General features: G+C 40.4%; 2 protein-coding genes across 2 annotated transcripts in view; both read left to right on the top strand.

Annotated features, from left to right (window-relative positions):
- Window positions 1–16,012, top strand: part of MUC5AC (mucin 5AC, oligomeric mucus/gel-forming) — a 217,213-nt gene that overhangs the window by 61,536 nt on the left and 139,665 nt on the right. The window contains exon 54 of the mRNA XM_010711134.3: window positions 14,262–14,349. Within this exon, the coding sequence (XP_010709436.2) occupies window positions 14,262–14,349 (88 nt within the window). The remainder of the gene's footprint in view (window positions 1–14,261; window positions 14,350–16,012) is intronic.
- MUC2 (mucin 2, oligomeric mucus/gel-forming) overlaps window positions 9,136–16,012 on the top strand; it is a 41,252-nt gene continuing 34,375 nt past the window's right edge. The window contains exons 1-5 of the mRNA XM_010711133.3: window positions 9,136–9,506; window positions 11,029–11,284; window positions 12,917–13,031; window positions 14,262–14,349; window positions 15,546–15,679. Of these exons, the coding sequence (XP_010709435.1) occupies window positions 9,425–9,506; window positions 11,029–11,284; window positions 12,917–13,031; window positions 14,262–14,349; window positions 15,546–15,679 (675 nt within the window). The 5' untranslated portion in view covers window positions 9,136–9,424. The remainder of the gene's footprint in view (window positions 9,507–11,028; window positions 11,285–12,916; window positions 13,032–14,261; window positions 14,350–15,545; window positions 15,680–16,012) is intronic.

Here is a 16,012-nt window from a genome sequence, read left to right as displayed (position 1 = left end):
CTATCCTCCAGTCTCAGGGACCTCCCCTCGTTGTCCAAGACCTCTCAAAATGATGGAGAGCGGTTTGGCAATGACCTCAGCCAGCTCTCTCAGCACACGTGGATGCACCCCATCAGGTCCCATGGACTTGTGGACCTTAGTACTGCCTAGGCGCTCACGCACGTCCTCTTTCCTGACTAAAGGGAAGTCTCCCATTCCCCAGACCCTCTCACTAACCTCCAGGGTGTGGGATTCCTGCGGGGGAGCCTTTTCACTGAAGGCGGAATCTCGTACCCAAGGAGATATCCAAAGGAGATTAACTGAATTGTGTTCTGAAGTGCCTCTTTATCTGATCTCATGCAAAGGTAGCTGAAGGGCATTAGCTGAGAGCTGAAAGACTCTCCTGAAAACAGCTGAACTACAATTAGAGTAACACATGCTTGCTGTGTGCAAACGTTTTATTTTGTGTTATTTTTGCCTCTGTTGAACAGTAGTTGTCTTAACCTTTTGAGAGCTAGAACTAACTTCCTGTGCCGTCAACTTGAATACACGCATTTTTGCTACCTGAAGTACTAGAACTTTTGAGCCCATTCTATGCTGCTATGAGCCCTGCCAAATGTGTTACAGCTTGAAAAACAGAAACCAGTAGGGATGTACAGAAAGTAAAACACCAGATATTTTTCATCTTCAGAATACTGTCTTTAGAGAGCTGGGGGGGGGAAGAGATAGCAGATCTAAGAAGGAAGTTTACTTACTTTAAGAAGCAAGCTCCAAGACTAATGAAGCCTGATTTCTACTTCAGCATTGGATTCTAAGGATTTCTGACTGTTGGTTCATTGTGAGATATGACTGAGACTTTTGTTCTGGGGCATTTATCAGTTCACTTTCTCTGTTTGTTTCTTTGTTTTCTAGCAGCTTCTGTGCTGACACATCCATTCTCTTCCATGACCACATTTTAAAAAATCTGATGATGTCTGGCCATCTTTGAGATCTTCATATTTGCAGCTAAATTTGGTTGGAGTCAGCCAATAGCTTTTGGAGACAAACAGATTAATGGCATGAACAGATTTATCTTGTTTCCTGTGAAAAAGATAAACTATGCCATTTTGATGCCACTGCAGGGTTTTCTTTCTGTCCCTCCTAGAAATGGGCAAATTAGTTCTAATTACAGAAGTTAAAAGATCCTGTGTAAACCCCTGCAGATTTTGGCTCTGCCACTACAGGGCAGTGTAAGGCTAAGAATGTAAAGTGACTTTAGAGGCAATAAAAAGCCTGCTGCCTACAACAGGGAGTTTGTATTTTACCAGGTAAGGAGTTTTACTTCTGAAAATAGCAAATGCTGTTTCTTTCCCACTGGATTTGTATGCTTTTAGTAAGCATTAAAATAAATTCTTCTGGTAGGAATTGATACGGATGCAAACATGGTGTTCTTTACAGTGCTTAGGAATACAGCAGCCCCTTTGGTTTTGCTGTGTATAAGTAGGTTCCCAAAAGGAGGCACTGTCAGAGAATTCTTACAAGTGCTTTGCATTTCCAGGTCAAACTGTACATGTCAAACCTCCTTTCTGCACTCTTCATTGCCTCGGAATTTTGTGGTTCAGTTCACACCTGTGTTGAAGTGGATGACAAAATCAAATCTTGAACAGTTAAAACCTTTTCTAGCAGAGAAATCCACAAATAGACTCTTTGAGGGAGAGGAAGGAACGAAGGATTAATTTTGCATACCTTCAGAGAGTATAGTAGTGGCAGTGAGCAGTGGTTTTTGTCCTTCCCACAGTCTCCTTGAAAGCAAATGGAGACTTTCCCTTCCTGACCCACAAAGTATTTAAATTCTTAAGCAAGAACTGTTGCATCTGCAGGATACAATCTCAGATTTATTTGGAAAATGCAGGAGACTAACTGAAGAAATCTCTCACAAAGCTTTAATAGCCCCTTAAGGGGATAAAGAAGAGGTAGTGGAATCTTCTGATCTCAAGCAAGACATAAAAGGGAACTGACTTCACAAAAAGCATTGGTACTGGAAGAGGATGAGCTGGCCTCCAAGAATTTCTCTGTTCTCCAGGAATTTTGTAGTCCTCCAGAGTCTAGCAAAAAGGAACAGCAGCAAAAACTCCAGCAGAGTTCATCTGGGTGGCAGATTGGCTGAAACACTGGCACGTCTCCATATCTGAGACCTGTATTCTTCTCCTCCTATACTTTCTGTCTAGTTTTCCACTTCAGTTGGTGGCAAAGAGCTTCCATTAGGTTTGTTTCTTAATTTTATTAATCTCCAGTTGCTTAGCAGTTTTGCCTTGAAAAAGGAGGAAGCATTCTTGGTATGCAAGTGGAACTTCTAGCTCCCTCACCTTTGAAGGCACCAAAAGCAGAGCCTTAGCTCTTGCTCTACAAGAGCTGCTTGGTTTGGGCTCATTTTGGCATACAATCCCTAAGCCAGAGACAAACAAAATTCCTTTAAGCATGGGGCTTGAATTTGTACCCAAAGCCTTCATTACAGCGCTTGAACCTGCATGGCCATTCTGGTGAACAAAACAAAAAAGGCATAACTCTATTGTTGCCTTCTCTAATCACAGAATCAGTCATAGAATCATAGAATGGCCTGGGTTGGAAGGGATTTCAAGGATCATCAAGTTCAACCCCCCCTGCCACATACAGTCTAAGGAAAGGAAGGGCAGATAGTGGCAGGCTGAAATATCCTAAGGACAGACTAGAGCTACAATTTATCCACAGCAAGATCATTGCCTTGCTCTCTAGAGGCTGTGGTTTTGAATCCCTGCCTCAGGTGTAGGCTCCTCTGAGGTGATCTAAAGCTCAAGCAAATCCTTTCTGGCAGCAGCAGTCTTACAGCCCAGCAAAGGAGACCGCTGCAGTATGCTGAAGCAAACCTGAGTGGGTTGACTGTAGCTCAGAAAAGGTGCCATTGTCACACGAATAAAGAGCGCTGCAGCTGGGGACCAGCTCTGAAACACTTGGCTACTCTAATAAGCTGAGGTTGCACACAAGTATTCCCTGAGATGCACCCCAAGTCTTCTTTCACAATAGGTTACATGCTTCCCTGGAAGCAAGGCGATTGTGGTATGCACCATGTCTGGAAGTACACGGGTTTTTATTCTCATGTGGTGTCTTTTCTGAGGTAGTCTCAATCTTGGACAGTCTCTTCCCAGTTTTCTGGAGCTGCTCTGGAAACTCGCTGCTGTTCATATGAATCTACCGTTAACAGAGGAAGAACTCCTCAGAATATTTTCTTTTAAAGCGAACACAGTTCTGTCGTGAACCATTGCTGGACAACTGTTTCCAGAGCTCCAAAGCCAGAAAGGCAAATGCTTGACAGCAGCATGCAAAAAATTACTGCTATCTCAGGTGAGGTAGATGGGATTCAGAAGTGGAGGAAAAAACCCCATGCAAAAGAAGAACAACCCCCTGCAGAGGAACACAAGGAAGAGATTTCTGATTTAATTGCTATCTTGTTTAATGATGTAATTTAATATTAGGACATCATCATTTTATGCTATGGGAGAGGAATGATAAGGTAGAATTTTCCATGTGTTTACTGTTGAACTGTACTTTGCTAAACCAAACTTCACCGAACTAAGCACATGAAACTCTGCACATAAATCCCAATCAAAGGACTTCAGCAAAGGCAAAGCCCTGAGTAAATAATCATGTAGTTACGGTGCTTGTTATACACTGTTTGAGCTTGTGTAGCAAAGCAAACTCAGATACTGTGAAAAGAGAAGGCAAAGATAGACTGACAAACTCTAAAGTCATAGGAAAGAAAATTGTAGTGAACTTTTGATCTCACAAAAAGCTGAAATACTGTTGAACAGTTTCTTATATTTCATCTTCTGGCAGCAGTTTTGGAGAATAGGAGGTATTTTAATGGAAAACAAGTTCTAATTAAGCAGCCCCCTTCCTAAGCCAGATTTCCTATTTTAACTCAGTCTTTTCAAGCTACTGTAAAACTCTGTGTTCTTAACTGGCAGCCTCATAGGTTACCTTCCAATCAGGTAACCATATAAGCCACATTCCCATCAGCAATATAGAAAATCATGATTTTTTTTTTTTTCAGCATAGCCTTTTAAAATTTGGCATGTTTAAACTGGACTTCCTATAATGTTTCAGTTTTTCAGCATTTGTATGTAAGATTACTTGAATTCCTTTTACAAACTTGTCTCTAGAACAGCAAAAAAAAACAAACAACAACCTACTTGCAATTTTTCTTATTCCAAGACGTAAACTTTGAGAAAAATCACAAAAATAGTAGAACTCAATGTATTTTTGATATTTCTTCAGTGCAACAACTTCCATATTGAAAGATGTTTCGGTTGCAGATTGATATAAAGACAGAAAGCAATGTATGTCACATTTTGCAATGCTTCTGGCTAGCCCCCGTCTCCACATTTGATAAAGAAATGTGTTCTCCCAAATGCTGCCAATTTTCCTTGGTTCCATGAGATTACAGATTTTCCAGTGAGAAGAAATTCCACTTCAACACAAATTATTTCTGGGAGGATTCTGTTTTCATTTATGTAGTAGACAAAGAATACCTTCTAAGAATCATCCTGGAAATTTATTCCTGCACATACTGTAGAATCATAGAATCATTAAGGTTGGAAAAGACCTCTAAGATCATCTAGTCTAACTGTCTACCTACCACCAATATTGCCCACTAAATCATGTCTCTAAGTACCACATCTACATGTTTCTTGAACTATGTGGTATGTTTGGCAGGAAAAACATTCTCATTTGCTTTGAAGGCTAAAAGGAAGGTCTAGTCATCAGTCAGCCACACATATGCTGGTTTCACTCGTAGAAGCAGCAGAGAAACACACCGTTTCCAGGCAGCTAATCTCTGTCTGACTTAATGACAAGAGGAGCATCACGGATTTTCACATTCTGGCAAGAATTGCAAGCATGTGGGGAGGGAGGTGGAGAAGAAAGCTCTTTCTTCTTACATAAGTGAAGCAATATATATCTAACTACTCGGCAGAAATCAAGTATAGCTGGGGTTGGTGTTGCTTCACACAGCTCTCTTTTAAGCATTAACAAAAGCAACAGGAACTCTGATTGACGAATACGGCTTTGCACAGTGCCTGTGACCTGGCACAGCAGTGACATTTCAATAGCCTGTCTCTTTGGACTAGTGTAGCTGAGGACTCCGTGCTCTTTGTTTGCAGTATCTGTGTGAGCTGTACACTCCTGCTCCCTCTTAAAAACACAGGCCGCCTGAGGGCCTTGAATAGGAATGTAGTAAGTCAAATCTTGTGTTTCTTTGGGTTTCTAGTAACTTTCAATATGGTGGATATAGTAACTGCATGTGTAATTTCATGTAATTTCACAGTTATATTGACTTCAGTATCAAGTATGCAGTGGCCTTTTCTGCATTGCCTTGGCATCCGTGAAGGAAAAAATTGCTTTTACAAAAGGGAGGGGGTAATATCTGCTCTAGCCTGAAACCCATGAAGCTGTAATTTATAAAGCAGAATTTTCATATCCTCCCTCAAATGGGGTCTGGGTTTCCTTTATTCTGCTACTCCACATTTTTCACTAGGAAGGTTATTTAAAGAAAAATCTTCTGGGTAGAGCAAGCCCAAGGGCTCCTGATGGCTTTCTGTGCAGGGAGTCTTTCTTATGTGAGGAAGTGCCAATAGGTCAATGAGACCTGTGTGTGCAAATACCAATTGGCCATGTCGTTGCAATCCATGGGTATGGATTTTGAAAGATCTACATCTTCTTGAAAAAAACAGAAAAGCAGCTGAACTGATTCCTTGCAAATAGGAGTAGCTGATGTCCTTGATTAGTTCCGGAAAGGTCAAGGAACCCTATGATGAGATGAGAGGTTAAAGAGTTTTTTTGTATGTTTTAAGGGAAAAATGTAAGAAAACACCCACCCATCTCCTACCAAAATTGAAATACCAAAGGTATTCTTCATGTGCTTTGATAGACAATCAACTTTGCCTGTTAGAGCTCACCTTATGCCCCCAGCCAATTCAAACTGTGTGGTGGATACAAACTTAATGAACCAAATAAATCTTTGAAGTAAATTCCCTAAATTTTATGGGATTATACCAAGGATAAGAACATAATCCATGCTGAATTATTTTGGCAATAGGAGGGTGCAAAACAATGTTGTAATCATCAGTTATGCAAAGTACTTTGCCAAATTTATTTCAGATGTTATCATGTCAGCACAACAGGGCTTGATACCAATTCCTAATTAGTTGTTTTCCTAACTAACTTTCCCTTTTTAATGAAATAAATAGCATTTCTCTAGTTATCATTTAGGCCATGCTGGTAAAACATGATTTTGCACTGGATATACATAGTAAGAAATAGTATAGTTACTTTTGCCTGAAAAGATCTGGAATACTAGAGGATTTCCAGGCCAAACCCTACAGCACTTGTGTTCACCCAGGACAGAGAATTACAAACGTCTTGGTAGCTTTGACAGTTACAGTACATATGGGATCACTCTTTGATAGAGGTTGCAATTAAAATGCAACTGCCAGACTTGTTGCTGGGTATGAGCAATGTTGCCCCCTAAGATGCCTCCAGTTTGATTGCCCCTTTACCAAGCTTGCAGGGGATGTGAGTCACTGATGTATTACATTACCTTCATGACGGTTTATCTCCAGTGAGTCAGTGGCGATAAAGAAGCTGAGTTAATATTTGCCAATTGCATTTACTAAAATCACATACCCCTTAGTGGCAAATGATCCATGAAATGGGCTGTAAAGGGGCCAAAAGGAATTGTTCTTTTTGATAGTACAGCTGCAGCTGAGTGAAGGCCTTATGAGCTGGAGGGCCCAATAAGGGAAAGAGATATTTTCCCAGTGTTTCACTACAGGGGGATTAGTTATAACTTGCATGCCTGCCTTAGCAACAATTCCATGGTAACAGACCAACATATTCATAAATTACCTGTTGGTCTGAATTTCCTTCCAAAAAGCTACCATATATTCCTTCTGAAACCCTCAGTGTTGCCACATTTGCCTACAAAAATTTCACTTGAAAAATGCGTATATCCTCCACCTATCAGTCGCTCTGAAATGATTACAGTGTACTGGAGCATCCCGTGATTTCCAAGAAATGTAGCTCATGTTCTCTGCAGAGAACCTGGCAGCAGGAGCCCTGGTTAGTCACGGGGAGGATCTGTGCTCACCAGGAAATGGCAGAAGAATGGCAAATTTGACAGAACAGACCAGCAGAGGTAAGAAATGATACATGACAAAAGGATTGGGTCTCCTGGCTCTCCGTGTTGTTTTGCAGGGGAGATCAGCCACGTGTCTGATGCTACTTTCTCTTCTGAATGGAGCAGAAGTGGATGGTAGTTCTATGAATTGTTTGTTTTATTCTGTCTGTCCCTCGGTCACCATTTTAATGTGTGCTGCTGACGTTCCTCCTAGGTCCATATGTGCTAAGTGGGGCTTGCAGGGGAAAGTCATGCTTTAGCTCATCCCTCCCTCCCACTCTGTCATGCCCCAAAGCACGTGTAAGAGACAAAGGGCTGGGAGTCGTGGTGGCCAGTCTCGCTATGTCTTCGTCATGTAAGGGCCACTTTAATCTGAAGGGTATCTTTGGCAATTGTTTCATATGTGGCTCCTGCTGCTTTTGTGCTACCCATCAGGGATAATGGCATTTTGTTCTGAAGTCAGGAATCAGATCTCTGGGTTCTTGGTTTTTTTTCTGCTGTCATATCAATGTGAATGAAATAGATGTATTGATTGCCTATGTGGGAATTGGAAAGGAAGAGGACCATGATTTAAAAAAGAAGAGCTATATCTTAACAGAGTTCTACATTCAGATTTTGAATCTAGCCTTGATGTGGGAAAATTGAGAAGGAGGCTCCATCAATCAAAACTCAATCTGAAAGTTATGGCAAGAGTCTGCTGACATTGGGTGTTATTGTTTCACTGTGTGGGATTTCAGATCATCCTCATAACAACAATGTCATATTCTCACGATTTATGTTATTTTCTAGGTATCCTGCAGTTCTACATCATAACTGTTAGGGTGGAGAAGAGTGGGAAGGACAATTAAAAGGAAAAGAAGCAGAAACCTATTACTTCCATCTCTGGTGCTGTGAAGTCTATCAGTTTGTACAGCAGCCAAAATGGCATGGCTTCAAGAACAGACTTTACCTTCCAGTAGTGCCCTGCCTCGAGTGCGACTGACAATGGAATTAATGAGGCACAGACAGTGGGAAAGGGGTAACGTGAACTCATGTTTCATGCACTGTACAATGCTCTCACCTGCTACTGCGGGACTTTCTTAAGAGCAGCAGCAGCCACAAATCTTTGTTTGGCAGATGTTTGCACTTGAGTAAGTGGCTCAGAAATGTGTGAGGGAACAACTGAAAGAACTGGGGGGCAGTTTTAGGACATTTAACTTTGTTCACACCAGAAAGCTTGGTGAAGCGGTGAGCTAGGCACAGTCCTCAAGGCTGGCTCACTGCCCGCCAACAAGAAAAAAATCCATGGGCTGCCCTGGCCTGAAGACTTGAAGACTCAGATCATAGAATCATAGAATTGTTTGAGCTGGAAGGGATCCTTAAAGGCCATCTGGTCCAACTCCCCTAACGGGACAACAGGGACACCTGCACTAGACACTAGATCAGGTGCTCAGAGCCCCATCCTGCCTGACCTGGGGTGTCTCCAGGGATGGGGTATCCACCACCTCTCTGGGCAACCTGTGCCCGTGCCTCAACACCCTTATTGTAAAAACTTCTTCCTTAATCTTCTAGTTTGAAATCATTTCTCCTTGACATGTTCCCTCCTCTAGGGAGACCTGATAGCAGTTATTCAGTACCTCAAGGGGAGCTGTAAGAAAGAAGGGGACAGAATCCTTAGCAGGATCTTTGTGATAGGACAAGGGGAAATAGTTTCAAACTAAAAGAGGGAAGATTTTGATTTAGATATCATGACCGAAACCTCCGGATGTTTTATGGTTATGACTCTTTATGACTATACATAATGCCTGACCTTACATCTTCAGGACTATCTTTAGGAATATCTTTACACTATCTTTTAGGACTGTGTTGATGTGCAAACCAGAGAAAAACTATAAAAAATGGCAATGATTGCTTGTTACTAAACCAGTGTTATGAAAAAAAAAAAAAAGAAAGAAAAGAAAAAGAAAAAGCTATTACTCAAAGAAAAAGCAACACTGTAATGAAAGTGAAAATAAGCATTTTAAAGAAAGAAGATAAGAAAAGGACAATTCTCCATTCCTATAGAAAGAAATGGATACTTGTCTTTTCCAAAAGACAGAAGGTTGTTGGGTGCTGAACATGGACAACTGAAAGAAAAATGAATGAAGCTCCACCTTTCAGGTACTCTGCCATCAATGTTTTGTTCTCACGCCAAATTCCTGGACTATAAAAATCTGCCTATAAGCCAAGAAAAAACACTTCCCTCAAAGGATTTTCAAGTTACCACTTCATGGCAAGATGGAAATAAAAAAGGGGAGGTCATTTTGGATCTTCTGCCTCATTTGGAGTTTTTGCAAGGGGAAAGAACCAGTTCAGATAGGTAAGAAAAAAATCTAAGATTCTTTCTTCACATACTGATCTCCATAGTTGATAACTGGAGTTGTTAAATGAAAAGATGTAACATATTCATGTAAGAGTTGTAGGCATGCCAGATACTGCATTTTGACTTCTCATCTTTAATTTAAGTCATTTAAATCATTTATTGCTATTTCATTACTTTTTTTTCTCCAACACTGGGTGGTGTATCAATTGCTTTATGTCCTAAGTGACTAATCTTAAAAAAGCAGACCCTCTGCATGTAATTTGCATCATAAAAAAGTGATGCCCTTTTTAACACATTTTGCATACATTTTTTATATAATGCCTGCTAGGCTTGGTTGGCCAGTGTGAATTACTCCATTGGGAGTAACCACATTGTTGTGCTCTCTTGCACTGCTACCTCCTGGTTTGGCTTTGAATGTCTTATACTTTTCTAATCACTTGATACACAAACAATTGATGTGACTGCTACTGCTGTCTTAGTAATTCTAGCAATTACACTTCCAAGAAAGAGTGAAAATTTCTCATTTCCCTTCACTATTGTGTAAAACAGTGCTAAATTACACCATTCCACTTCATTGCTGTGAGCTCTTATAGCAAATTACAGTCTCTTCAACAAGTTGTTCCTGTAAGAGCCTTTTGGCACTTGAGCTTTTGTTGCATGGTTCTGACTTCAAGATGCTGCTTCTTAGATTTGAACATCTCATAACACTCTGAATATACCAGTGGCTGATTCTGATTTGATCTTGAAGGATGTTGTGTGTTGATATTCCTAAATGTGATGTGTCAACAATGCAAAGAAATTTGCTCATTTTCTCTGCTATTCAGATAGGCCCAAAAGAGATGCCAAAAGCACAATGCAGCAAGAATATCTTACTTAATTCTATACGTAGATTTCTTTGATTCCTATTTGCTTTATGCATCAACGGTATAGAAATTACTTTCTTAAGTGATGTCTTACATGCACTTCAAGTATCCAGGTTCCTCCAAAAACAATGCTTCTTATTTTTTTCCACATTCAGTGGCACATCTTTGCTTCATATGAACTTTCATGTCAGATGCCATTTTGTCAGACTGCCCGTTTGCTGCCATCTGTTACACAGCAATAAAATGTAACATGGGAATATTGGTGGGAAGATTCAACCTCTACTACTGTACCACCAACATCCTCCTACTGTGGACCAACATAATCAAATAGGAGGCATTACTTTTGGAGTAGCCTTCCTATCAACACCACTGACAGAGATACAACTCAGCTCCAAGAAATAAGTTTGTATGAGATGAAAAACAAGCAGCTGTGAGCTGATTTTTGAAGCTGGTGGCAACCTCAGCTGCTGAGACTGAAGGCTGCCATTTTGCTAACAACTCAGGTGACTTGTGGTGCATCCTGGCATCTTCCAGGACTTAACATCTTCTGAATTGAGAAATCTTTCCATTTACAATTTTAAACAGCAGCAACAGAAAAAACAAAGCAGCTCATGCAAGGTGAATCATTAACCTCAATACTATGAATCTCTCTTTAGTCCAGGTCTCCACTGTTGGTAGGAGCGAGTGTACCACCTGGGGCAATTTCCACTTTCATACATTTGACCACGTTAAATTCACTTTTCCTGGAACCTGCACATACGTCTTTGCTTCTCACTGCAATGACAGCTACCAGGACTTCAACATCAAAATCAGACGCAGTGACAAAAACAGTCACCTGATCTACTTCACTGTCACTACTGATGGAGTGATCTTGGAGGTAAAAGAGACAGGCATCACAGTGAATGGGAACCAGTAAGTAAAGAAAGATACTGCTGCTGCTTTCTAGTGTTGTGGTTTTATTACTAGGTATACCTGAAAAGGTATCCCACTATTCAGAGAGCAAAGAGCTGTGTATGTTAACAGCACACTGAACAGAGTATTGTGAAGAGTCCAGCCCATTGTGGTGGAGGTGGCAAAAAGAACATAAATGAAAGCTCCCAGAGGTCAACAACAACGTGTTTAGAAAAGGCAATGTGTATGTAACAAAGCATAAAGTGTAGATTTCCTTGATGCTGCTTTATTCAAGGGTAGGAGAGGGGAAAGTTAAAATCAACGCTTTAATTATAAAATTGATTTTGTAGAAAATCTGTTTTTTTTTTCAGAACATTATTTCTGTGATACTACCCTTAGCATTGTTTGTTGCTATTCAGGAACAGATCATCCTTTAAGAAAAAGTTTACCATTTCCAGATTGTGCAGAAATGGCCCTGCTTTGCAGATCACAGCTTGCCATGGGGTCAAAGGTCACAAAGGGCAGAATTTCCAGAAATCAAAATTCACATCTTTAATTTCAATCTGAAATAAACCAGAAAGTGATCTGAAAATAAAATAAAATAAAAAAGGTTAAAAATACTCCATGAGTATTACAGTGTCTACTCCCAGCATTTGGGTATGATGGGTTGAGGCAGGCATTGGCTCTGGAGGAACCCTCATGATATTGTAGGAGAGAAAATCACAGAATCACAGAATTACAGAATGGCCAGGGTTGGAAGGGACCTCAAGGATAACGAAGCTCCAACCCCCCTGCCACATGCAGGGCCACCAACCTCCACATTTAATACTGGACCAGGCTGCCCAGGGCCCCATCCAACCTGGCCTTGAACACCTCCAGGGACGGGGCATCCACAACCTCTCTGGGCAGCCTGTACCAGCACCTCACCACTCTCACTGTAAAGAAATTCCCCCTGAAATCCAACCTAAATCTCCCCTCCCTCAACTTAAAACTGCCTTCTATTTATATCCATTCAGAAACAATCAAATATAGAATAACATCATTCAGATGTATCTTCTAAATCAAAGGGGCAAAAATCTCACATGTTCTAGCCATTTTCTGATCTATTTTTCAGGCTTCAGGAAAGTGAGAAGTAATTGGCTTGGTAAGATCAAAAAGTAATACAGCTCTGAGTCACATCAATGCATTGGTAGCAAAACAGACAAAAATATCACTGTAACTTCCAAGTGACAAGGAAAAGCTTGAAGAGATTGTGAGAACCTGTGGATCCTTACATGGAAAGCAATATCCCAGTATTGGGATCTTGCTCCCTGTAACACTCTGCGTTAGATTCTCAATTCATATAAAGCAGAGAAGATACTTTGGTATCAATAGAGTAGCTAATGTAATACATTATTGTATGAGCATGTAATGACATGCTCATGACCAAAATTGTGTTGTGGGTTATTAGAATGTTGCAGGAGACAAGGTGATAATACTAAAACTTAATGCATTAGTGTGGATGCAGGCTGACCTTCATGGCTTATATGTTTCTTTTTGACTCTTATTTTTTTTTCCTGTATCTCTGGGAAGCTTTGATTTAAAAAAAAAAAAAAAACAATTATTTTGTTCTTTTTTCCCAGTGTAATCTGTTTTGTTCCCTCCAATTTTCAGGATCCCTCTGCCCTTCAGCTTGAAGAGCGTCCTGATTGAGGACACCTGTACTTACTTCCAAGTCACTTCCAAGCTGGGTCTGATGCTGAAGTGGAACTGGGCTGACACTCTCCTAGTATGAACAGCCAGTTAGTTGTTTTTCTCTTAGTGAACCTCATCAATGACGAAAAGCAGGCACCATGTTAATATAAGAAACTGAGTAGTGGTGGGGAAGTATCACAGTATTCCATGTTGACAGGGCCTACCACAGTAGGTAATGATTTCAGAAGACAAGGGAGTGGGGTTGCAATGCCCAGGCCTCCCTAAGCAATCTTACACAATAGGTACCACTGTTAATGCTGGAGGCACTGTCTCTATAGTTGTCTGCTTCCTACATGGGAAACTAATCTATGTGGTCTTTTGAGAAGACCTTGGCATCTCTCATTCCAAGGCATTGCTATGGGGCAATTCCCCTTTACACTTTCAGTCCAAAATGCCCTCTGCAGTGGTGGTGTATTTACACTTTTGTGTGTGAGCATTTGTCCTCCTCAGTCAGGAGTGAGATTAAATAAACAGAAGTTGTTTTGCAGTCCTGAGAGACAGAAAATAAGTGGAAGGTGAACGGAGTGGGAAAAAAAAGTATATATCAGGAAGCAATTGGGCGGTAATTCAGGATCTAATTTAATGAAGTATTTGTCATTCCCCATCCCTCCTTGTACTATTTTATACCTGAGATATCATAGGCACCACCTGTGGAGTAGACAGTTATAGCTTGACACACCTGTGGGAAAAGTATTGACATTTATAGCTAGACCTGAGCAATGCCAGTATTATCCTCCAAATGTGTAAAAGGGATAAGTTGCAAAAGTTCTATCTAGAAAAGCCATACTGTGTTAACCTGTCCCTACTGCCTCTGTGTATAGGCAGAACAAGTTATGCTGGGCAGATCCCTCCATAGAGATTCTATGAAGTTTTCCATTTAGCCTATGAACTAGAAAAAAATTAGATACTGCTAAAAGCTGACCAGAAACTGATTTTTGTAGCTTTCAGCATCAGCATACACCTATCTATCCAGTAGTCTGTACTGGGAGGCAATGGACCAAGGATCAGTCCAGTATTCAGAATGCTTCAGTTGGCTATTTGATAGGTAGGACTGCCAGTTGTTGAAAAATCATCTTCCTGTTTAAATTCAGCCTGTCTGTCAGTAGGTTTTATAGCAGGATTGTAATGGAAAATGTAACTGCTACAAACAGGTAACGAGAATTTCTGCCACTATGCTTTTCTGTGGCAAGACATATGATAATATGTTGCTGATGGGAGAAGAAACCTTTAAACCTTGAGTTTCCTCTTTGCTTTTCTTTCTTAGCTGGACCTGGAAGAAACATATAAAGAGAAAATATGCGGTCTATGTGGGAACTATGATGGCAATAAGAAGAATGATTTAATTTTGGATGGTAGGCCATGAACACAGCATGCTGAATGTAGGAGTGTGTTATACATTACATGAAACTTGGCATCTGTTTCCTCTATTTGGGGTTTCAGATTTCTGGACAGATATCTTGAAATACCCAAACATTTCCATAGATGGAGCAATTTAGAGGTTTGTGGGATGATTTGAGATTCTCTGCTGCTTGCAAGTGTCTCTCAAACCTCGCTGACACAATTTCCCACTCGTCATGCAGCAGTATTGCCAAGTTTTCCACTGATTGTACCAAACTTTAAGGCATTTGCAGTCTCAAATGAGGCATGATTGCACTTCTGCCCTTCTGCTTTCATCACTTTATAGTTGGGTATCAGGTGTGATTAGTTTTGGCTATGTAATGAAACGAAAGTGCCATGGGTGACCCAGGCAGATTTCACTGAGCATCTTTGCAGAAACCACAGTGCTATCCACTGACACCTTCAGATGCAAATCTGAGCTGGAAGGAGGGCAGCACAGCAAACAGCTGAGGCTGCAGTCCTGCAGCAGGATATGAGTGGCAAAAAGCTTGCATTCTGTTGTATCTGCTGCAGGACTGAAGCCAAAATTTTAACATCATCCTTTTGTGTAATATCTATCTGGGCTTTTTAAGTCACAAAAAAAAAAAAAAATATTGTCACCTGCCATTTGGAAAGAATAATTAAATTTCAAACTTTGTCAGAAAGATTTTTCAGATTAAGGATCAAGTGTCTAGTAATGCTTTCGGAAAATATGTCCCTATACTCAACGTAACACATACGCTGTGTGCCTGTCTTCCCATCTTCCTTAGCCTATACAAAGCAGCAAGTTACTGGATGACTACACATGCTTTGGGTTGCAATAGTACAATGCAAACTGATCTGTATCACCATTATACATACAAATACAAAATTCTGTAAGACCATATGTACTCATAAAGAACCAAAGTCTTTGAAAATGATGAGATGTAATAGAAAAGTCAAGAGTCTCATGTGATTATCATTGCCAAGACTGTCAGCAGTTCTTGATAGAAATATGCCAGATTCCTGATCCTAACCCAAATGGAAGTTACACCAGGAAGTTATATACTGTGTTATGGTTGAATTGGGGCACTTGGTAAAGATTTGGTAAAGATGAGGTACATATTTATAGCAAAATAACTGATCTAAATGATTGTAGGCAGTTATTCAGATGAATCTGGGGATTTTTCAGGATATAAAATGCACCCAAGGCAGTTTGGGAACTTTCACAAAGTTGAGGATCCATCAGAAAAGTGTCCTGATGTGAGGCCAGATGACCACACTGGAAGACATCCTACAGAAGATGACAATCGATGCAGTAAATATGTAAGTATGCGTGGCTAAGAAGTACAAACTTTCCTGAACTATTACAGTCCTGGAGTGACTGTGTTGAAACAAGGGCTATTTAGAGAACAGAATGTTATCTTATACTTGAAGGACTGTCCTACTATAGTGATAAAGAAATAGATAAGTGGGAAAATATGCAATTTTATGACCTCATCCAGTCCGAGAAAAAGAACCTAACAGAAAGTTAACTGATGATCTCTAGAGGTCCATACGATCATGGACTTGTATCATCAGAGGTTAGGATTCACATCCATCAGCCTGAAAGTTGCTAAAATGTCAATTATTGCTTTTCTTTTCCTCCTCTTTTTTTTT

The sequence above is a fragment of the Meleagris gallopavo genome, chromosome 5, assembly GCF_000146605.3.
Source record: "Meleagris gallopavo isolate NT-WF06-2002-E0010 breed Aviagen turkey brand Nicholas breeding stock chromosome 5, Turkey_5.1, whole genome shotgun sequence".
Taxonomy (NCBI): domain Eukaryota; kingdom Metazoa; phylum Chordata; class Aves; order Galliformes; family Phasianidae; genus Meleagris; species Meleagris gallopavo.
The sequence above is the reverse complement of the archived record's forward strand: the minus strand, read 5'-3'. Positions and strand labels throughout refer to the sequence as shown.